Genomic DNA, 23,100 nt, shown 5'->3' with positions numbered 1-23,100 from the left:
CAGGCAGTGTTGGTGAGTCTCTCAGATGCTAACACCTCACTTCATACCCTTTCCATTTTCTGCTTTGCCTGAGGCAGGTCTTCTCCAAATGCTTGGAGGCAGTTGTGTAAGAGCGTCGACTTTCCAGGCTTTACGCAAGCAAATGCACTGACCCTTTATCTGGGATGTCCTTCTTTCATGAGGACTCGAGGAACTGCAGACTTGCTATCTCTAAGTACTGGCCCGTGAGAGAATAAACACATGCTGGTGTGCTGCCACACGGGCTTTATTTGTCCAGAAATCAGAGCTGTGCTATCTTGATTACTGTGTCTTATTCAAAAATTTTGAGTAATTTTGTGCAAACATGTTTTTCTCCATGGTATCTTGGCCTTTGGCATTTAATTAAAAAAGGTTATTTTAGGAATTGAAGTTTTAAAATACTTTACCAGAACTCATTTGATAACAAGAACATGCTTGCCTCAAAGTAAAATAATGAAAAGCCTGGTATGTCCAAGGTTTCACTGGGACAAAATTGTCATTACATGTGGATAACATTAGGTATGCTGGCATGTGAGGCTGAGGCAGGCAGGAGAGCTGTGAGTTTGTGGCCAGCCTGTAATACACATTGAGATGCTACAACAAAACACTAACTGTAGAGAAACAAGATGGCTGCTCTTGGCAGTCAGACTTAACAAGGAAGGAAGGCCTCCTTAGCAAAGTGTGGCCAGGGACGTGGGCACTGGCAGACATTTTATTTTGATATGCAATGTAGTTCCCAGGATACTGGGTAATTGTGTACTTTCCTAGGAGCATATTTTACAAACATCAACAATGGACTTTCAAGCCTAGTTACACCTACCAGGAAATGATATAGCAACGGCGCACCTCTTCCCCTGTGGCTGTTTTTGGCATCTTCTATGAATTACTCTTGGGCACTTTTAGATACTCTAGCAAGCTACAGAGTCAGTCTAAATAAAATACGTTTAATAAAATCAACAACTCAGTACTGAAAGCTACCTGACTTATAAAGATCTAATACAGAATTCATTCTAAGGAATGGATGGTTTTACAGGAGAAAAAAATGTTACCACATCTCGACAGAAGGACTGTTTTAAGCTAAAACAACTGTTAGATAGAGTTGTTTTTTTTTTTTTTTTTTTTAAAGGCCTATAAAACTTGGTCTGGCCACCAGACTTAGCCCACCTCTAGGATGATGTCATTACACATGTGTAGGCAGGTACAAGATACAATGGCGCCTGTCATTGGACAAGAATGAAGGATGGGAAGAAGAAAAGTTTTAGAGAGGAGGAGACTGGAACTGAGGAGAAGAGAGAAAGCAGCAGAGAGAACATGGAGGCGGATGTTGCGACTCTTCTCTGCACGTTTACAGGTTGTGATGAATGTTCTTAAGGGATGGATGTGTACAGGGCTTTGTATGTCTAGATGAGCAAATTAAATCTTATCAATTGGATCAGAGGTTATCGTGTTGTGTGTTCGTTCATGTGGCGATTTAAGTTCAAGAGAGTGTGTGGTGACTGGAGACATGTGTATGGTGGCAACCTGCCGTGGGAACTAGATGGGTAGAGAGATTGCTGCCAGGCTCAGAGAGAAGCCATCGGCAGTGTGATATGGGATAGAGCAAGTGGGTGAGAGGCTTTGCTGACTGAAATGAAGATGTCTCCCAGATGTCTTGGGGCACCACGGTGTCAGATCTAGTGCAGGGTAAAAGACAGCCTTTTTAATTTTACAGCAACGCCCACCAGTGATCCTTTCCAATGTCTGTATCCATACACCTATAACATGGATTCTAGGTAACAGTTCATTTGTCATTAAATTAGATTGACAACTCTTGAAAACATGAGCCTGTGTGCATAACACTGGTAAAAAACAAACAATTCTCCCCCTATAAAAAAACAAAGAAACAAATAAAAACACTAGCATATCCAACATTTGGTGAGAAACAAAGCGCCTGACTTCCAAAGCCTGTCACGCCAGTGAACTGTGGTTCTTACCTTGTGTGTATACCCAAGCATACACTGTGTAGTTAGTTATAGATAACCCTAATTTTTTATGTTTGCCGTAAGTTTTATCATATAGGTTTCTATTGATCTTACTGTCAGAATAAGCATAGCGTAAGTACAAAGATGTATTCTTCACCTACAGATATTCATTAACCGGGTCCATTATGCACTTAGTTGGTAAGCTGGTCTAAGCACTTACAGTGCAACTGGTGATTTAAGATACTTGTATTACAAGGGTGAAGAAGGAACCTATCTTCTGAGGAGGTGAGGAGAAATGAGTAATTAGATTCTATAGTGTTTTGGTAGATTGTGAACATAAGAAAAAAATCAAAGGCAGGGTAAAGGAGATCAGGAGTGTCAGGCAAGTCATGGAAGGCTCCTCAGAAAGTGTGTGACCGTCTGGATAGATAGAAAGCCTTTGCAAAGCTCTCCTGGCAGCAGTCATCCAGATGGGCTCAAGGGAGAATTGACAGGCCTGGGTAGCCAGGGGGTGTTAGCACTAGGCATAGAGGAAGGACTAGGCCTGACCTTAGAAGACTTCACAGCCTTCAGCTCAACACAGGCTTCCCACTGTGAAGCAGAGGAGCCACCCAGCAAGGATTCGGAGGGGAAGGTGCCAAATTTTTTGGGGCAGACTCTCCAGGTTTCTCATCAGGTTTCTTAGCAGGAAACCTGACTGAGACTGGAATAATCCAATACGGGAACAGGAGATTTGCCAGCAGTTCCTCTCCACTATGTTTTGGATTATGTCCTCTGGCTTAGGGTAGGAGCTCTGTTAAGACTGTGAGGATATTTATTTTTTCCTTGCAGTCATGTCTTACACATATACAGATGCATCAGGGATCCACTCAAGGCCCATTTCTGATGCTCATCCGTGTACAGCTCCTCTCCGTCTCATCGCTCTCTCTGAGAACTGTGAAGTCTTTAGGGAGACCTCCTCTATACCCCATCATCACCTTTCAGATTTCTCATAAAGCAGCAATACATAGTTTCTCATAAAGTATAATAAAATATAGTAACACAAAACTGTGTGTGCTGAGTATGGGGGAGGGAGAAGGCAGAAGTGGAGAGGAGGAGAGGAAGAGAGGGAGGAAGAGGGAGAAGGAGCTCGAGAGTCATGTAGCCCAGGCTAGCTTCATTTTCCAAGTTCTCAGGTTGCCGGCATGCACTGCCATGCCTAACAATACTAAAAAATTTTTAAGGCAAGAAATTTATAACTTTGTACCAGGCTTCTCCCTATGAAAAAAATGGAATTCTGCAGATCCACATGTAACTGAAGTGTCTTTTGGGTTATGCATTCTCCTCTCTGGGGAATTCTTACCCTCTAGTCTCTGAGTCACTCACAGGGCTTTTCATTGTAACACAATCATTCTTATAAACTCCTTTTCTCCCAAGAAATCATCATAAAACTTTCAAGTATGTTTAATCCTGTTCAAGAATGCTACCTTGTTCATATGGTCTTCAGTCAGGGAGAAGGCACAATATCTCTGCCAACATTGATTATTTCTAACTAAAAAACAACAAAAACAACAACAACAACAAAAACAAACAAACACAACAACAAAAAACCATACTTGATTGCTAGTTAAGCTGGGACCCTTGTGAATACACGGCCTTGTCTATCTCCACGGGAGATAGACTTGGCAGGACCAGAGTGGGAGTGACTGGACCATGATGTTGCTATTAGCAGCAAAGCAAATTTCAGAGTAATCTTGCTTATTCTATACTTAGGTTTATCTCACAGTGCCGCAAAATTCAAATTCCAATTCAGTTTAGACTAAGGAAAAGCCAAAAGAATTTTTTACATCACCTATCATAAACTAGCAAACATATATGTGGTTATATTTTCCTTCCTAAAGGAATAAACTTTTAAAATTAAACTTGTAATTTGTGGCAGGTGATTCCAGCATAATTTACTGCAAAGTCAGAGGGTGTTCCCTGAGTATCTGATTTCCATCAGTATAATTTCATAGAGTCCTAAACAAGAAAACAAGGCCCTCGAAATTAACATGATTAAAGCTCATTTAAACTCAAAGAGACCGAGGCAGCATGCACTGGGCATGCATGGATCTACACCTGTTCCTTTGCATTTATATTATTGCCAAGCCTTGGTGGGGACAGAGTGACATGGTTCCTGCCCCTGGGACAGGGCCCCAGGTGTGAACCTCTACAAGTGTAGAGGGCTGCTATGGGCAAAAGCTTGTTTGTGTAATCATTACAAATTTTCTGGAACCAGGACTAGCAGTGGAGGACACTTTCCTTCTGATGAATGTCTTCCCTGTTAACATTAATGAATCCATGATAATTAGAGCCCAGGAGTTGAGGATGTGGCTATGTCTCTGAAAAATGGTAAACACTGGTACCTTCAAGACAGCCCTTAAGGCTGTGGAAAAGAACTCTAAAAATATCAGATCAAAAATATACAATTTCTCAACTATTCAAAACATAAAGATGCAATATGAATTATGAAGAATGCAGATCGATCAGCAGCCTGTACAGGTCTGACCTAGGTCCTCTGCATATGTTGTGCTGAGTTGCCTGCTGTTCTGTGGGACTCCTAACAGCAGGGATGGGGACTGTGCCTGACTATTCTGTCCATCCTGAATTTGATAGCATGTGCTGGGTGTTATTGTGATTTATTTTGCCCTGTTTGGTTGATGTCCCCGGGAGGCCTGCACTTCTCTAAGGAGAGGAGGAGACCTTGTATCTGGGGGATATGGGAGCCACTTGGGCACACAGGAGGGGGGACTGCAGTTGGTATATAATACATGAGAGAAGAATAAAGAAAAGTTAAAAAGTTAAGTGTCTGTTATTCTTATGACATAACTGTACAACCTATTCAGAATAAAAACACATGCTGTCCGCCGGCGTCTCCTCGGCTAACCATCAATGCCTCTCACTCTGCCGTCACAGCTTCCCTGCGCTGCATCAGAAGCACCATGCATTCTAATCCTGACACCAGCCCTTCTCATCTCAGCTCACTTCAGTATCTAGTGACATTTCAATGTGTACTCTCTCCATATTTAGAAATAAAACCTAAAACCAAAGAAACACCCCTTCCCATAAAAGACATAAAGAAACAACAGTGCAACCTAACATATTTATGCAGAGAGTATAAATGACATGCTGAGATCAGGAAGAGTTCAAGAACTGGTAAAGACGGGTGTCTGTCTGCAGTTCTGAGCTACTCAGCAGCCCAAGGCAGGCAGATTCCTCAACCGGCATGGACAATCCAGAGAAGAAAAAGAGCACAGGTATGCAGTGTAGGGGACACAGAGGGCTTCACCCTGTGATTCCCACACAGAGATGAGTCAACACTGGAGCATATGCTGAGGATTTTCAATAGGAGCTGAAGAGGGAGATTAAAGGATGAGATGGGAGAAATAAGTAGAGAAAAAAGGACAATGAGGAGGGGAGAGGGAGAAGAAAGGGAGAGGGAAGAAGCGAGTAAGACAGTAAGATGCTCACAGATCACACACAGAGAGAAGACAGAAAGACAGACAGACAGAAAGACACACACACAGAGAGCGTGCGCGCGAGACAGACAGACAGACAGAGACAGAAATAGAGACAGAGAAAGGGAGAGAGGGAGAGGGAGCGACAAAGGCAGACATGGAGACAGGATGTCAGAAACTCTGCTTTGATAACAGCTATCACAGTCTCTGCATCGTTACAATCTAAAATCTGCAAGACGGAGGCTGATTATGGAGTGGAAGGAACTAAGACATAAAACACTTAGCATACCTCACGCAAAGTGAGACCGCACCACAGAGCCCAGTCGCTGCTCAACTGACAGACAGGAACATGAATACAGTACCTGGGGCTGAGATTTGTGTCTTCTCCAGAGCATTTCTGGGCAGTCTAGTAGTTTTTACAGTTAGGTTTACAAAATAATTCCCAAATAATAAATTTTGTCACTTAAAAAAGTACTATTGGCAAGTCTTTAAAAAATGACAGGAGTCACCTAGGCCCTCACAGAAAGGTCACTAGAAGTATGGAAGCTGGTGAGGAAGGGGCCCTGGTGGTCTTCTTAGCTCTTTTTTTTTTTTCTTTTTTTTTTGGAGCTGGGGACCCGAACAGGGCCTTCAAGCTTGCTAGGCAAAGCGCTCTACCCGCTGACTAAATCCCCAACCCCCTGGTGGTCTTCTTACATAGTTCTCTGATCTAGGAGAATTTTAGTTATTTGATAGGAAACATCACTGAAAAAGAGACAAAGGCTTAGAGATAAGAGAACTAAAATGTATCAAACCTTACATAAATTCTCATGGCACTACTGTTAATTTTTTGAAGTGAATTTTTTTTTCTAAATGTAATTTTAAGAAAAGCCTACAAGTAGGCTTGGAAGAAACATACAAGCTTATCAGAGAGGAAATGAAGCTACTCATGAGGTCTAATCTACCACTCTAAATGGCAAGTTGGTTATCACTGTTTTTGCTCACAGGAATGACAGTATATTAGTTATAATCTATTTTCCTTGGAATTTTCTCCTTATATAAAATACATAAAATATGTTTACAACAAAAAACACAGTTCTAAAAAAATCACTGGGAAATTTGAAAAGCACAGATGAAAGAATCAATTATTAAAGTGGCAGAAATTAGGGTTGGAGAGAAGACACCTGAGCATGAATGGGAAGAAAGATAAATTATAGTGGACTAGGTGGGTGAGGTCTGGGGTGGGCAGAGGGCAGAAGAGTATCCCAGAGAGGACATCAGTGGCTGAGCACGGAGAGGACATCATATGTATGTGTGATGCCTAAGTACAATTTTTTTTCTTTTTACAAGTATGACCTTTTCTTTTTCTCAAAAAATAGTAGCAGGCACCAAACATACACGAGACAGTCTAGCAAGAGAATCTGTACAGGGAGCAAATGGAGAAGCAGAGCTAAGGAAGTGGCTAAACCAAGTGGTTAAGTGGGGGAGGAGAAAGGAAAGGAAGCAATGCTCTCTTTCTTCTCCAGGACACACATTGCCTGGTTCAAAGGACTCCCACAACACATTTACGGTGCTTCTGGCCTTTCTTCCAAAAGCATGGTTCACATTTTGTTACAAAGCTTCATTCTCTCTAAAGCACTGATTTGAAATGAGCATGTGTTACTCCTTACACCACCTCTGTGAGGAGGCTTAATTAGAAGATGACTTGCCATTAAGGAATAACGATCATTACTGACGCCAAATGAGCATAGCCCAAGGCATGGCAATCCTCCCTCTCCTCTTCCATTTATTTTCAAAGAGTGATCACAGTATAAGAAAACACGATAGAGGAAGAGCTTGAAGGGGCTCGAGACCCCATATGTACAACAATGCCAAGCAACCAGAGCTTCCAGGGACTAAGCCACTACCTAAAGACTATACATGGACTGACCCTGGACTCTGACCTCATAGGTAGCAATGAATATCCTAGTAAGAGCACCAGTGGAAGGGGAAGCCCTGGGTCCTGCTAAGACTGAACCCCCAGTGAACTAGACTGTCGGGGGGAGGGCGGCAATGGGGGAAGGGTGGGGAGGGGAACACCCATAAGGAAGGGGAGTGGGGAGGGGGATGTTTGTCTGGAAACCGGGAAAGGGAATAACACTCGAAATGCACATAAGAAATACTCAAGTTAATAATAATAAGAAGAAAAAAAAAAAGAAAGAAAACGCGCTAGAGTCACGGTGGCTTCTTGAGGCAATAATGGATACTGTGTGGTGCCAGTGCTGCGGCTCCCAGTTCAACGTCCTTACATCATGATAAGAGAATAAGCCTATGGCACTTAGGCCGGAAGGCCACATGCTTACAGATTCCTACAGGCCTAACTTGGGCCTGAGCTCTGAAGCACATCCATCATCCTCTGCGCACGGCACTACAGCCTCCAGGCAGTGCTTCATAACATGTACTTAGCCTGTCCCTGATAAGTGTTAGACACCAATTTCTTTAAATTTGTTCGAACTATATGCTGCACCTTGTATTTTTCCAGTTCTAGAAATAGACAGAATTTCAATGAATTACAGAATCCGGTTGTAAGTTTATAGAGTACCATCCACTGCACACTCAGAACTATCCAGGGGTTATCCACTCAGCTTTAAAATACTGTTCACTTTAAGTCATGGGAACCCAGACACAGGTGTCTCAATAGCATGTATTCTTTTCCTCCCTACTAAGAGATGCCTGCCACTGGGTGCAGTGGAGCTGGCATTCACATCCTGGGGCTGTGCGACTTCTCCTATCACATGGTGTGGCTGGTTAACTACTTGCATTGTGTTGTAAGAGGAGGATGATGATGGAAATCTTCTGTGGAAGTCTGCATACCATCTGTCCTCACACCATCTGTAGGACTGTATGAAGGATCAGGAGATGCTGTCCAGTGCAACCCTGGCCTGAACCCTGCTTTGCCTCAGTACATTTCCACCCCCTTTTCTCCTTTTAAAACACAGACCATCTCTCTGCACACGACAGCGATTAGGAGTAAGAACAAGGGGTTGTGATAGAAGCCTCAGTAGCATCAAATGAGTGTATGACCCACAGGAAGGGGAGCTCACTCTTGGGATGTCTTCGTATGAAAGGCTGATTTTTCCCAGGTCCTGTAGCCACATCAACCAATGGCTGAGTCTGGAAAATGAAGTACAATATGTCTACCGTGTAATGGGAGATTTGGCATCACATGGTACAGGGGAAGGGACTTTATCACCAGGAAAAAATGGCTGTGTAGTTGGTGCACTCCTGTAATCTCAGCACTTTTGGAGGCTGAAGTATGGGAATTACCATAAGTTTGAGAGTTAACCTGGTCATAAAATAATACTAGTAGTCAGTCAGGCCCAAGTGGCAAGACTTGTCTATAAATTTAAGGCCCATCATCAAAGTAAGAGTGGTACAAATGATGGGAAGACACTGTTGTTCCAATAGCAACATCTACCATTTGCCAGCTGCCACTATTTCTGGCATAGCATACACGATAGGATTTTAGGGATTTGGGGATTTGCCGCAGGTATTGTGGAGGATACAGAGCTGCTTCAAGTCCCCTGCTTAAAGCTGCTGGTTATTTGTGTGGATTTATCCAAGACCTCTTTATTTCTAAGTGTTTCTCAATATGGACTACGGCAGTAAAGTAACCGTCAGCTGGACATGGGTGGAAAGACTACTCTTCTCCACTTGCCTTGCACACGGAAGTGCACACATGCTAAGTTCTGGCCATGGATGGGAGGGATAGATATGTGCATCACTTCCTAATTAATTTCTTCTCTCCTTCAATCTGCTGACTAGAACTTGATCAATCCATGGGGACACCTTAGAAATGACAAAGTAAGAAGGGAAGGAGACTGGGTTTCTAGATACAGAGCTGCCAGTGTTAGAACAGTGACCTCAAGACTGGTATGTAAAAGAGAAGCATCTTCTTGGGCTTTGGTGACACAGTGCTGGAATGGACACACACCGAATTGTTCTGATCTTGTATACCTCATATCTCAGTGGCTTTCTAGCTACTTTTACTTGTTCCTGTTCAGAAGGCTGGTCTGAACATCCCAGTTTGAGAATGCAGTAACCTAAAAGATAAGATATACTATTAAAGCTGATGACTTGTGGAAATGTTGTACAGATATACAGTGAAATATGTATTCCACACTTTCCTTTCTGCAATCCACCATCCAATAGGCCTTGCTCCCCACTGGATGTCTCCCAGTGCCCTGGCTTTTGACAGCCCAATAAATTCAGTTAGTGAAAACTATACACATACAGGGAATCAATTTTTATTTTTTAAGGCCATTGTTTTTAATCTAAGTCCAGAATTTTGCAGTGCTGATCATGGCAGGCTCTGCAAATAAAGCCCTGGGTCCAATGAACAGGGTGATCTTCCTTACCATTTTTAAAAACTGACTGTTTTCATTATCATGTATGCACATGCAGCCATCCTGTCCCAGGATCCTGGGATTACAAATGTTTGTTACCTCATCAGGATTTATATGAGTTCTCAGGATAGAGACATCACAACTTTTCACACTGAACTTAGTTTGTGTGTGTGTGTGTGTGTGTGTGTGTGTGTGTGTGTGTGTGTGCTTTTAGATAAAGTCCAGGTGGAGAGTACAGTCAGTGTACGATTTCTGACAGGTAGGATGTGAACTGGTTTGAGAGGCAGCAGTCAACTCCGAGATAACTCATTTTGTAGTTCTTGGTCTGTTTCAGGAAGGCTGGCTATACCTTTACAACACCAAAGTCTATCCAATGGGTAAAGTGACCACAAGTTCCTCACAGAATGACTAGAATTTGCCTGAAGATCTGCGAGTTAAGTGAAGATAAAAAGGGTGGCCACAATGCTATTGCCCTATTTACCAAGTTGCATTCTGCGTCACTCACAAGAAGAAAAGTGACACCTATTCCACATACAAACAGCTTTTCAAAGAAGATTCATTCTTCTGTACAGACTTGACTAAAGAAATTTGGGAACAAAACACAAAGGAAAGCTGTCTGGGGTGAATGGAACCAGCACACGATGGCTCTGCTTTTGATTCTATGTGAGGCACTTGAGCCTTCCAACAAGTCACCTTCAGAACAAAACTGAATTTCTAAGCATTCATTCAGCCTATGATCAAGGCCATTGACCACCAAACACAGTGAATGTTTTCAGTATTATTTCCTGAGGATGCTACTACAGAATGCTTACGGTGTTAAAGGCCCTATCCTGGAGTTTGTCTGAATAACTAACAAGTGACACCAGGGTTCTCACTGCACACTTTAGAAAGAAAATCTTATTCTTAACAACACATTTTCTTAAGTCAGTCTATAGTGATTTATTGAAGTCATATAATAAGAGGAAAAGAGACTATATAAACTAAAAATATAAGACATCAATCTAAAACAATTTATGGAAAAAGTTAATGCAGGCTAGTTAACAGAAATCATTTAGTTAGTAAGTTTTCCTTTGTAAAGTTGGTAAAAGTTCAGTAGAATAAACATCAGGTAGTAGTTACCTCTGTGGCCTTGGCTGACGGCTCCGACCCAGTCATATTTGCTGCTACTAAGTGATGTAAGAGTTGAACCTGAGCCACACTGAGGAAGAAGTCCAGGCTTGTGGTTATGTTCACTTCCAAGGAATGGCCACACACTAAAACCTCCTAAAGACGGGAGGAGGGGATAGGATTAATAGAAAATTTGGAAATGATAGTCCTCAGATAGTTTATCACTGTTATTGGATGCTTACTACTTTCTAACTCTCTAGGGACTCGAGTACACATATTAATGAGAAAAGCAAAACTCACAAGCATGGCTGTGAACAGAGTTCAATGGCAAATGCTCTGCTAGCTGTGTGCAAGACAGGCATCGAGGAACAACAGGAAAGTTTCCCCTTTTCAGATCTATTTGGTTTTATTTCCATACTCTGAACTGTCACTGTTTTATATGTAGTTAATGATGCAATTTTATAAGAAATGTACTAAGAGCTACTAAGAATCTCTTATATAGCAATTCCTACAGCAGAGTTCAGGTACCCCATCAGGAACACCTCCCCCCTCCAACATTATAGTGGACTTGAAGGCCAACCTCTCTTGGAGCAGAGAGATGAAAAGAGGATACTAAAGGTAGGTAGTTAAAATTAGAAACACCACAGTATGAACATTAGCCAAAGACTACAATAACTGATTTATGACAAAGTAAAAGGCTTAAGCAAAAGATACCGACACTGATTTCTTTCTTTAACTGCTAGAACCTTGGCAGCATGACGCAGATGTCTGCCACTTAATGGGAGCTGATCTTCATAGCTGTGTCACTTGAACATTTACCATTAAAAGACCACTTAAAGGAGGTAAACAAAAGAAAGAAAACAACCCAGAAGCTTCAGTTAATAAGCACAAGTCCTGCCTCATGCGGACAGTGTTCAAATGTCTGCAAATGCCTACTTATTCAGGTCATAAAAGAATAGAACTAAGGATAGTATAGCTGGCCCAAATATACATCAGACAGTTTAGAGCTGCTTTTAACAAAGCCATAAAGAACAGCATGTCTGGCCTGACTATTTTCCTTATAAAATTCCCTTCACAAATTTCCTGTATTTGTTGATTATATTTATTTTATTTCCCTAATCATGATGAAAAAGGAGAAGACAATGATTTAGATGTATTTTTTAAAAAATTGTCTTCTCATTATAACATGACTTAAAGGAATACAAATTTTTATAAAAATAATAGTTGTATTAGTGACATATGTCCTGTAATTTGAGGATGACCAATCCTAATCTAGTGCTGAACAGTATGAAATGCAATGGGCAAACTAAGTAGCTTAAATACACAGTGACAAGAGTTTGCTCTACTCCCATTCCTCCTGTAATGATCTACTTGACAGTTTACTGTCTAGAACAGTGTGGACAGGAATGGAGCACTTCTTCCACACAACTAAGAAAAGTACACATGACAGCTAGCTGATAGGAGGAAGGTCAGTGAGCTGTAAGCCAGGCTGTACACAGAGCATTCCACCTCATGCTTCATGTCCTGGTCACCTGGAAACAAGGACTTGTTTCTAAGGCATTCAAATCAAATTACCAGTTAGTTAAGCTGGATAAAATTGTATTAGCATTTTGAGATATTTTTATTTTCACTTCTTAACTTTGTGATGGCAAGTTCTTAAGAATATAAGAAAGGGATATTTCTAGACAAAACGTTCTTAGTTCAAAGAGATTTTGTGGTTTTGTTAGTTTTTTTGTTTCTCTGTTTTCTTTTGTTTCTGCTTGTTGTTGGTTATTTACTTGTCTTTTATTTTGTGGTGATTCTGACAGTCAAACTAATAGCTTCACACATAGCAGGCAAGTACTCTATGTGGACACTACATGGCCAGACCCATTATTTAAATTTATAGAACCAAATATAAACAGGAAGTTAAATAGTTTTCTAATGTGTTCAAGTATGTAAATCTTGGCTCGTTTTCAGTTTGGGTGTGTACCTCATAAGGTATTGTGTAAAATCTACACCAGTTGTGTTACTAAGGAACCAGTTATAAGACTTACTCCTTGTACAACTTTTGGGGTTATAAAGAAACCAAACTAGTTCCTGGTCCCCTTCTAGGCCTCAGGAACTTAGTCTTCTGGTGAAGACCTAGGGTCTCTTAGTTCTTCCCTGCTTCCCTTCTCAATCTTTCTTTCCAGCCCATCTCCATTCTTTGGTGACTCCCTACATGACACCTGGACCTGACCCCACAGCTGTAGTACCATGTGGGGACACAGATCACAGGACCCCTCTACCCATCACAGAGGCTTCTCCAAGGAGATGGCAATCAACACAAAACCTCACAACTAGACAATGTGTAGTGAGTAAGAGACGTTGGCCATCTCATCTCAAAATGGGCTGTCTTCTTCAGACCCCTCCCCAGCTAAAGCTTCTGGGATCTCTGAGGAAGGGGAGGCAGAGAGATTCTAAGAGCCAGAGGTGCTGGAAGACACCAATGAAACAGCACCTTCCAACACAGCAGGACTGATACACATGACATAGAACCTGTGACTGCACCACAAGATAGAAATGGGAGTGGACACAAAGGCTTGTCCCTAATTCAAAAGCCATCTTCAGCTGATTGCTGAAGGAAAAGAAAAAAATGAATTTTTCCAATGGAGTGTCAGTGACATAGGAGTCAGTCTAGGCTGAGCCCTATGCCTATGGGTAGTTGCCTCCTCACCCCCACCCCCAAAAGGACTTCGTGGTTGATGTTTTTTGTGTGAGCATTCATGATTTTTTTTTTAAGTTTCTCTTTTCTTTTTTTCCTCTTTCCTTCTTTTGTGATTTTGTTTTTGAGACAAATCTCTTTATATAGTCCCAACTGTCCTGAAACTCCCTATGTAGACCAAGCAGGTCTCAAACTCACAGTGATCCACCTGCCTCTGCCTCCTAAGTGCTGGGATTAAAGGTCTGGGACACCATGTCAAGCTTCTTTTGCTTGTTTGTTAGAGAGAAAGAGAGAACATGAAGATGAAGCTGGGTGAATACAGAGGTGAGGAGAGTCTGGGATGATATGGGGAAGAAAAGTAAGAATATGATTAAAATATACTGTATGAAAAACTTTTAAATAAAAAATTAATTAAAAAAGAAACCAAAGTAGGCCTAACTTTTGTCATACGAATATTATAAAGTTCAAATCAGATTATACGAAAATTATTTTTCAAAAATTTTGAGAAGGAATATAAGCTTTCTATTGTTTTAAATTAACATAAAGTACCATTTTCACTTAACAATGGATTATAAGCTAATAGATGCATGGTGAACTGAATATACTCATAATATTAAAAATGCTTATTTAGTATACACAAATGCTATGAAATTGTTCTTTCCAACCAGTAGAGTAGCCATTGGGAGCTGTGCCTCAGCTTCCTCACTTGTAACACTGAGTTACTAAAAGTCACCTGACAGAATTACCGTGAGCAGTAGAGGGCTCAGTATTTATAAGCTTTGATGGCGAGTGTCATTATGAATGAACTACTGTGATGTATAGGATGGCACAGTGAAACTATAACATGTAGAGAAGAGTCACCCATTACTTAGCCTAAACTGGAGTCTATATTCTTCTGTTCTAACCTCCATATGCAGATTTTCTGGGGAGATTACTTTGGTGAAAATGATGGCAGGTGCTCCAGTTATTCGTACAGAAAAATCTGTCAAGATGGGTGTCAAAATTGCTCTCCTTTCTTGATGACGTTGTATGCTAAAAAGATAAGGCAAACAAACAATTGTTATTCAGTACAAAATGAAAACAGGAAAGTTTTATTCACTCACTGTTTTTCAAGGATAACTTTACTTTTGTTGAAGTCTGAACTACAAACATGCACAGCAAAGTCTCACCATTGTTTTGAGAGTGCTTATCTGGTCTTTACAGTCAGTTTCTTGGGTTCTGTAAGGTCTCAAAAACTGCTAGAGAAAATAACCCGAGAAATTCAAATGAACTTAAGCCATTTCCTAACAATATCATCCAAGGTCTTACAATTAATTATGGTTTCTGTTTACAACTTTATTCTTACAAAGTTTCACATCTCTTTTGTTACTATCAATATCTTTGTATTTTTGGAATAATTTTAATTTCCTACTTTTAATACACTGTACATATGTTTCATTTGACAAAGACCATCTCCCTTTGCCCTTTGCCCTTTGCCCTCAACCAAATTCTCCCAAGTCTCCCTATATTGGTCTGGCTTGTTTGGAATTTCCTTTGTAAGATGAGCCTAACAGTGAGCTTGCAGTGATCCTCCTGCCTCTGCCTCTGCCTCTGCCTCTGCCTCTCTGCCTCCCTAGTACTAGGATTAATGGCATGAGACACAGTATACAGCTCTTAAATTCTTTCTACTTTAAGCTCTAAGATCCATTTCAGTTTATGAATAATATAGATATTAAAGGCTTCTTTGTTTATTAAATAGCTTCAGTATGTGAAGCTGAATGCTTCCCCCAACAAGCCTGTAAAAAGGAAAGCTCACTCTCAGCCTTGTGGTATGAATGCAGAATCAGAGCTCAGTGACAGGACTGGACACTCAGGGGAAACAGCACCTCCAGACCTTGGCCTGCAGTGCTATCTCCATTGTAGCTTCTGGTCTCTCTTCAGTCCTACTCTATATTTCCATCTTTGCTCAGTAATTTCTGCTTGACACTCACAATTGCTAGTAACTCAAAGGAAGTACGCTCTACGTGAAACTGAACAACACCACTGAGAAACACAACTTCTCCTGGCACAGATATTTTAAGCAACTCTGCAGTTTTAGTTTTCATTTTATGAAATAATACATCAGTATGTTTATGTTAGACTAGAAGCCACACCTCTAAATTTCCTTTAAAATTAATTTAATATTCTCTATAAATACAATTTTATTAGTCCCTTATGATAAAATGATAGATTTGAAAGCAGAAAATTGGCATAACTTATACCTCATGTGAAAATGTAGATAAAGTACAAGTCTTTCTACATCTTAAAAAAAAAACCAAAAAACTATTCAGGATAGTCTAGAGAGCACTAATGTCTTTTGTTAAATTTCCAGTGGGCAGTGCTTTATATGGTATGTGCCAAAAAAGCAAATTGGATCATCTGGTTCTGTGACACATAAGTATTGGATTTCAAGAAAGTCAATTTTAAAGAATTAAGAGATCTGGTAAGTAGAGAGCAACAGGAAGAAGCATTAAAATCTGTGACTACAGAGGAGAGGTTTAGAACCTAAGAGACACCATAATTACAGTCTAATTGCTCGAATTCCATAACATGACCGATGTGAGAAACGGGAAACATGATGCACTCTGGAGAGGAGAGCAGAGGCAGGCGCACTACAGAGGCTCAAATGGAAAGGATGGCAGCAAACCAAGTGCCTACAAACCCTGAAGCACTGTGGGAAAGGAGAGCTCCCTGTCCCTATCACTCAGTGTTTCCCTCACTCGCGTGATGAGCTAAATCAGTGACACTGAATATAAAAGCCCAATTACCACAGCAGGAAAAAGGAAATCTCTTCAGAACAGCAGCCACTTTCCTACTCCACGGTGAGAGCTTTTCTTCTGTGCTATCACTGATAAACATTTGAGGTAACAATAAACTTTTAAAATTTTTAAAAACCAATTAAAAATTTTATAAATCAATCATTGTCAAAGACAAATCACAGGAGGGAAAAAGAAATGCTGAAGGAACCGCGGTTACCAAGCCCACCAGTATCGTGCAAGGTGATGTAGTGTTGAAGATTACAAAGGAACCAAAACCCCGAGTGTTAGCAGAGGCTGGTGACAGATTTGGGGTTCAGGCAGCAGTGTATTGCCATCCTAGACCTGGGTCCCAAAGCTATGAAAGCACAGCCCATCTGAAAGGGAAGAACAGGAACTATCTAGCTTAGCAAGAGCACAGTGAAAGTGGCAGAGAACACCCTAGAAGATTTAAATAATAGGACTTATGCGTGCTTGTTTATGCACGCCTAATTTATATTATCTCAGAGGTCCAGGAATAACTACTTTGAGTTATTTATGAGAACAAAGCAAAGCAGCTACAGTTACCAAATGGATTCACATGTGTAATGAAAAGCAGAACCAACACAGAAATATCTGGGTGGAGTGTGATGAGTTCTTAAACAAGATTCCAAAGTGTAGGCCATTTCCCAGGCCTTTCCTACCTGCTGGCCATGTTCCACTCCAGGGCTGGGTTCTGAGAGTTCCTCTCAGACTCTGTTGGCACTCCTCCTGTACCACTGCCTTTCTCTGGTTTGAGTTGATCCCACTGGGCAGTACCAATGCTGATGGACTGCAGGTCTATTTGGTACTGTCTGTCTTCAATTTCTGATCCAGGATCTCGAAGAATTCCTAAGTTTAAGGCTCTCCTGAGAAGGCAATGAAAAAAGTAAACATATTCTATGGTTATTTGCTTACTAATCTACTATCATAATAAACTTCGCCCTAATTTGACAATCAAAAAAAAAAAAAGAGAGAGAGAGAGAGAGAGAGAGAGAGAAAGAAAGAAAGAAAGATATAAATGCTATCACATTTAATACTCAGGGGCCTTGAGCGGGGTCCAGCAGGAATAGGAAGCAGAACCAGGGCCTCAGAGTTCACCAACACTGGGCCACGGTAAGAAACATGACTGCTTAGGATGTGAACATGCCCAGCATGTGGCCAAGAATGAGAATATTAGAATCCTGGAGAACTACAGGTGAAGATAGAATTGCTTGATTTAAAACTCAATCAGGTAACAACATAGAAGTGATTGTACAAACACAATGTCCAACTAAAATAGGGTTCAGATACATAGATAGGCTAGGGAAGAGATTCTGTTAAATCCTCATTGGACGTTTACGGACGAATGGGAGAATATAAAGTCACGTTAGGGAGCTAGGATGAGGGACTGTTAGCCTTGCAGGCTTTGGAGGATGTACTCCCTTATGGTCTCTTTGGACTTGATATTTCATTTCCCCAATAACTCAAGAAAAGAAAGCATATAACTGCTTGTCTATAGGCCTCCTGAAAAATCAAAGGAAGCAGATAACTCTAGCCAAGGGAAGAAAGACAGACTAGTGTGATCAGATCTAAAGATGAAAAATGACACTGTATCATTCCCTAAGACTTAATTCAATAGAGTCTGCCAATCCCCTGGCCAGGAGCCTACTCTCAAGGCAAGCTGAGCCTCCTGAAGATAATGCTGAGGCCATGGGAGGAAAGGTGCACCTCCTAATGAGAAAATGTCCTCATGCATCCCAGAAGCTCTGCCCTCACCATGGCTCTCATGGCCTGTCCACTGAGTTGAGAAAAGTATTATTTGTCCTTCCACTTGTATTCTACTCAAAGGACCAAGCATGCATTCCAGGACACTCTGATGTTTCTTGCTATTTCTCTGGGGCCCACACTTCTGCCACACGCTATCTTGTGAGTCCCACTGCTAAACACGGCGGCTTTCTCTGCACCCAACTCAAAAGCTATAAATTTTTCTTTTTATTTACATCATCTTCCTCCACAAAGTAGCTGCTGGGACTGATAGCTTGCCTGTCTTGTTTTTCTTTCAAACTCTAATAGCTCCATTCTGAGTTCATCTTTAAATTCTTTTAAGGACCCTACAATCCCAGAGATTGAACCTGATTTTTCTGGTAACAAACTAATCCAAATAAGTATAAATGATTCATATATTCTACTTAAAACATAAAACCATCAAGTTTAAGACATTGCAGTTACAGCCTTGCCCATGAGACACAGTTAAAGTTTTAACAACAGGATGATTAAAAGTCAGCTAATGGAAAAATAGATACTAGACAAACCTTGTTCAAAAACAAACCTGTTAGAAGAACTTAGTCATTATTGTACATAGATTTAACTCTACTTCCATAGTTGCTCTTCAGTGTAAAACTTAACTCTCTCTCTCTCTCTGTCTCTCTGTCTCTCTCTCTCTCTCTCTCTCTTTCTCTCTCTGTCTCTCTCTCTCTCTGTGTCTCTCTCTCTCTCTCTGTGTGTGTGTGTGTGTGTGTGTGTGAGAGAGAGAGAGAGAGAGAGAGAGAGAGAGAGAGAGAGAGAGAATAATACAATAAGGAGGAAGAAAGAAAATTTGAGACAACCAATTTCTATATTGATGGTATATTTATAGAACATAGTATCTAACAATTGGGAAACATGTTCCTCAAGTAGAAAGCAACATTTATAAAAACTCTTTCCCTCCTGGGCATTAAGCTAACCTGAACATATTTCAATCAATTAACATCATACAGGCTGTAGTCTGTGAGCACAATAAAATTACCCCCAATGCTTTATTGAAGAGAACCTGCAAAACTCCTTAGTTTTAGAAATGGAAAAGACATTTCTACGTTAGTTATTCCTTAGTCAAAATTTTAATAAAGAAACAATTCCAGTCTTACACACTAAAGGCACTGGACAAAGTGGAGATGGCACTTCAGCAAAATATACTGTTTAACTTACTAGTGTTGGTGAGGAAGCCAGGGCCAGAGCTCACAACTACATCTAAGAAAGCAGGAGAAACTTGAGGAGAGTAGGATATAAGAGCGGGAATTAGTTCAGTAATAAGAGATGATCTACAAGGCCAGACAATAGATGAACGTCTAGCAAAAGGGAAAAAAAAGGTTAAAAAGTAAGATGTTTGCCATAAAAAGGCAACAAAACAATGGTGTTGAATAGAGTAAACAGACAGCAGGTGGACTCTAAGCCTGTGTGGACAGTCAGGAGCATCTAACGTCTGTACAAAGTAAAACTCTCTTCTGGCTATTTCTTATTCTTTTCATCACAGCATTAGATAAAGGTTATCCTCTCATTTTGCCACTAAACATCACATTGATTTTCCTCATATAAGTTCTCTGTTGTGGAAACAACCCATTTTAATATCATGAGAACACACATCACTAATATAACGCCATAAGTGGCAAAGCATTCCTTCACCATTCCTAGGGTTAGGACTATCGAGTCCATAGGCTCTTCTACTACTCCCTCAAAGTTGGTGGGGATTTAGAAGCAAGTAGAAAACAGAGCAAAGACTGAGCACAGAATACAACTGGAAACACACAAGGACCACCTAACATAGACATAGGTAGTTCAGGGAAGGGAAACAAAGTACTTAGGTAACTTCCAAACAACTTGTCTCCTCATACAAATGAAGAAATATTTACACGTGTGAAAAAAAGGCCTGAAGATGTGGCAACATCAGATCCAGAGACCATAAGAAGGCTCTGAACAGCTACAGAGGAGAAGGGTCAGGGAGAAGGAAGGCCAGCATCCCAGCAGCCCTCAGTACGTAAAGTTTAAAGGATCCAAACAAGGCACAGCTGTGGAGAATGGAGCTGCATGGCCTAAAAAGTGGGCTTACTTTGAAAAAGTGGCCATTTTACCCTTGCCTAGTAGAATACAGAAGTGACAGGATGACACAGCTATCCAGACAAAGCCTGAGTTTCTGTTAGTTATGATTATGAGAATATGAACATACAGTCCAAAGTGCATGTGTACAGAGGTTGATACACCATAACATTTTAGTGTGAGGGAAAATAAATCGTCCTCATGAATGTCCTCAGCCTCAGTATAAAGTGTGGATAGATGTGCAATGACTAGAGACAGCACAGAGAGCTCAGCTATAGAGGCTGTGTATTAGGACTGGAAAGTCAAAACCAAAAAATAAACAAACCAGTAACACAACTGGTCCTTAATAAATTCAAACCACATTTTTATCAGCCTAAAACCCAATAGTATTTTGGTTAGCATATAATAAATTTCCACTTTCCAGGGTAAGAAAAAATTTATTGTGGAAAATTTAGGTCAACTAAAAATATAGGTGCATCTTTGCCAAAGAGCTTCTTCAACAATTCCCGAGCAACTAAGATATCAAAATCAGGACACAAAAATGTATTTCCAATTTGCTTTCTCAAGTAAAAATTGCATATTTATATTAGAAACTACAAAAGTATGACACCTGGTAATTAGTGTTGGTATTTTAAGGAACCAGTTCATATAACAACTGAGTTTGGTTTGATTTTTCTGTAATAAATTTGCTAGAGATGCTTTTTCAGACTTGTAAAATATAAGTCAACTTTTCTCTCATATTACACTATCTCAACAATTTATTTTCAATTCTTTAAAGAATACATACTACCAGTAAATCAGCCAGGACTAGAATGCTTAAAACCAACAGAGTGTGTTCTAAGGCTACGATGTAAATATGTTACCATAAAAGCCTCACGGTATTACTCCCTTCCCTACAGGTTTACTATTGAGAAAGAAATCAAATCTTCCTGACTCAATTTAATATGCTTATAAAATGTTCCACGGTCTTTGTTCTATCCTTATTGCCACCTTTAAAACCGAGAGATCGGACCAGGACAGACAGGCAAACGCGGTTCTCATAACTTCCTTAGTCTTCACACAAAAAAGCTGCTTTCTCAGCCACCACGTAGGAGTTATAATTGTAATTGCTTTGGCCTTCCTAAACTCTCCGCCCATACATTTAAACTATTCAGCAGGTGGTGTGGGAGGATAAACTCAAGTCTGCAATAGCTGGTCAATAGTGTAATCAGAAGGAACCAAAGACGACTTTAAGTGTATAACAGGAAACATGGCTTTAATGTTTTCCTTTTAAATTGATTTAGTCTGGGACAGGCCTTTTGTATGTTTACACAAGGAGCAGCTCATGCTGAACCATTTACTGCTCACTGCCGAATAGGCATAGCTTGGGAATTCAATGGGAAGTAGCAAAATTCATTCACTTATAGCTCAATTGAGATCTACAAAATGCTAAACAAGTCAGAAAATAGGGACGTAAAACCAAGTACAACTTTGGTGTCTTGAATAAATTAAATGTCTACAAATTTATTATAAAGTCTCCACGAAAGACAGTTTTTTGGAGAGTAAATACGGCAGGAGACAAAATGGCTGACTGTCAGACTGGGTTCTCCGATTCAGAGCAAGACTATCTTCAGCTGCAGAAGAACCACTGAGAAGACTGAAGAAAACAGTAGACTCCCAAATGGACAGTCTGATCCAGGAGAGCTCAGTTAGACGTCAGGAATACCATACCCCCTTCCCCCCTCTCTTGCCCTAATGTAAGCATTTAAAATCACAACAGAGTCTATAAATATGGAGTCTTTAAAATAATTTATTGTCACAAGCTAACTTGCTACCCAGATTCTGTACTGAGGAAAAATCCTAAAGGAGGAATTTGTAAAGACAAATGACAACCACATTAACTGGGCCGCAAGCATCTCACGTGTTCCTAATTGCAATACAACATTTTAATAGAGACGAATCCTTTCCTTTCTTAGCATATTCATTTTGTTACTATGCTTCTCTGTATCATTTACATTTTGTTCTCTTTAATTACGTCCTTTCATTCCATACTGACTCTACTATCAAACGCTAAAGTGTTTGTGATGCGACAACCTATTACATAAACCAGCAGGAACGGTGGTAACAGGAGCACGTGCTGCTACCTTCCAGTCCACAGGGTCACAGCAGCCTCTACTCTACCACGCAGATACTGCAGGGATTGGACATATGAAACAAAGCCATGCTCTGAATATAAATTCACTCTCTTGCTCCCTGTGTTCTATATGTAACACTATTAGAAACAACACTGAAACTGTTTAACATTTTACTGAAATAAATTTCTGTTATGCAGTTGGTTGAAAACTGCAAGGCTTCAAGTTAAACTACATAAAGACAGTACCACCCAGTCTAGAGACCAAAACTGATTTAAACCAAAACTATTGGAAAGAAAAATATTAGATTTGGCATCCAACAACCCAAATCCTTTAAAAATAAAATTGTGTTAATTTATAATCTATAATGATTTTCAAATCTACAAATACCACAAAATTAGTCATGAAGAGCAGGAAGCAGAAGATTGTCAAATTTATAAACATCACTCATTAAGCTGTTTATTAAAAACTTCAATGAAACCATAAGAGAGAATGCAGAGATGAGGAAAATTATTTTTCCTCTTAACACTATCATTTCATTTTCAGCCTCAAGAGAATCCCAAGCATTTTTAAGACTTATTTCCACAGTCTTAGCACTGAGAAGTACACTGGAATTATCGGAGTATGGTACATACAGATTTAATATACTGGTTGAGTTGAGGTTGTGAAGGCCTTTTTGTCAGTGTGGATAGGTGAACCAAGAACATTTTAAAACTCAGGTTCACATTAATGTTACAAACTCAGAGCCGAAATC

At 40.3% G+C, this 23,100-nt stretch overlaps 1 protein-coding gene across 1 annotated transcript in view; it reads right to left on the bottom strand.

Annotated features, from left to right (window-relative positions):
- The window catches only part of Vps13b (vacuolar protein sorting 13 homolog B), a 543,994-nt gene that overhangs the window by 222,573 nt on the left and 298,321 nt on the right, over positions 1 to 23,100 (bottom strand). Inside the window, exons 31-33 of the mRNA XM_032914442.1 lie at positions 17,070 to 17,273; positions 14,518 to 14,644; positions 10,939 to 11,082 (exon numbers count right to left, since the gene is read on the bottom strand). Of these exons, the coding sequence (XP_032770333.1) occupies positions 10,939 to 11,082; positions 14,518 to 14,644; positions 17,070 to 17,273 (475 nt within the window). The remainder of the gene's footprint in view (positions 1 to 10,938; positions 11,083 to 14,517; positions 14,645 to 17,069; positions 17,274 to 23,100) is intronic.

Source organism: Rattus rattus, chromosome 1, assembly GCF_011064425.1.
Source record: "Rattus rattus isolate New Zealand chromosome 1, Rrattus_CSIRO_v1, whole genome shotgun sequence".
NCBI classification, from domain to species: domain Eukaryota; kingdom Metazoa; phylum Chordata; class Mammalia; order Rodentia; family Muridae; genus Rattus; species Rattus rattus.
This window is presented reverse-complemented; position numbering and strand designations above follow the sequence as displayed.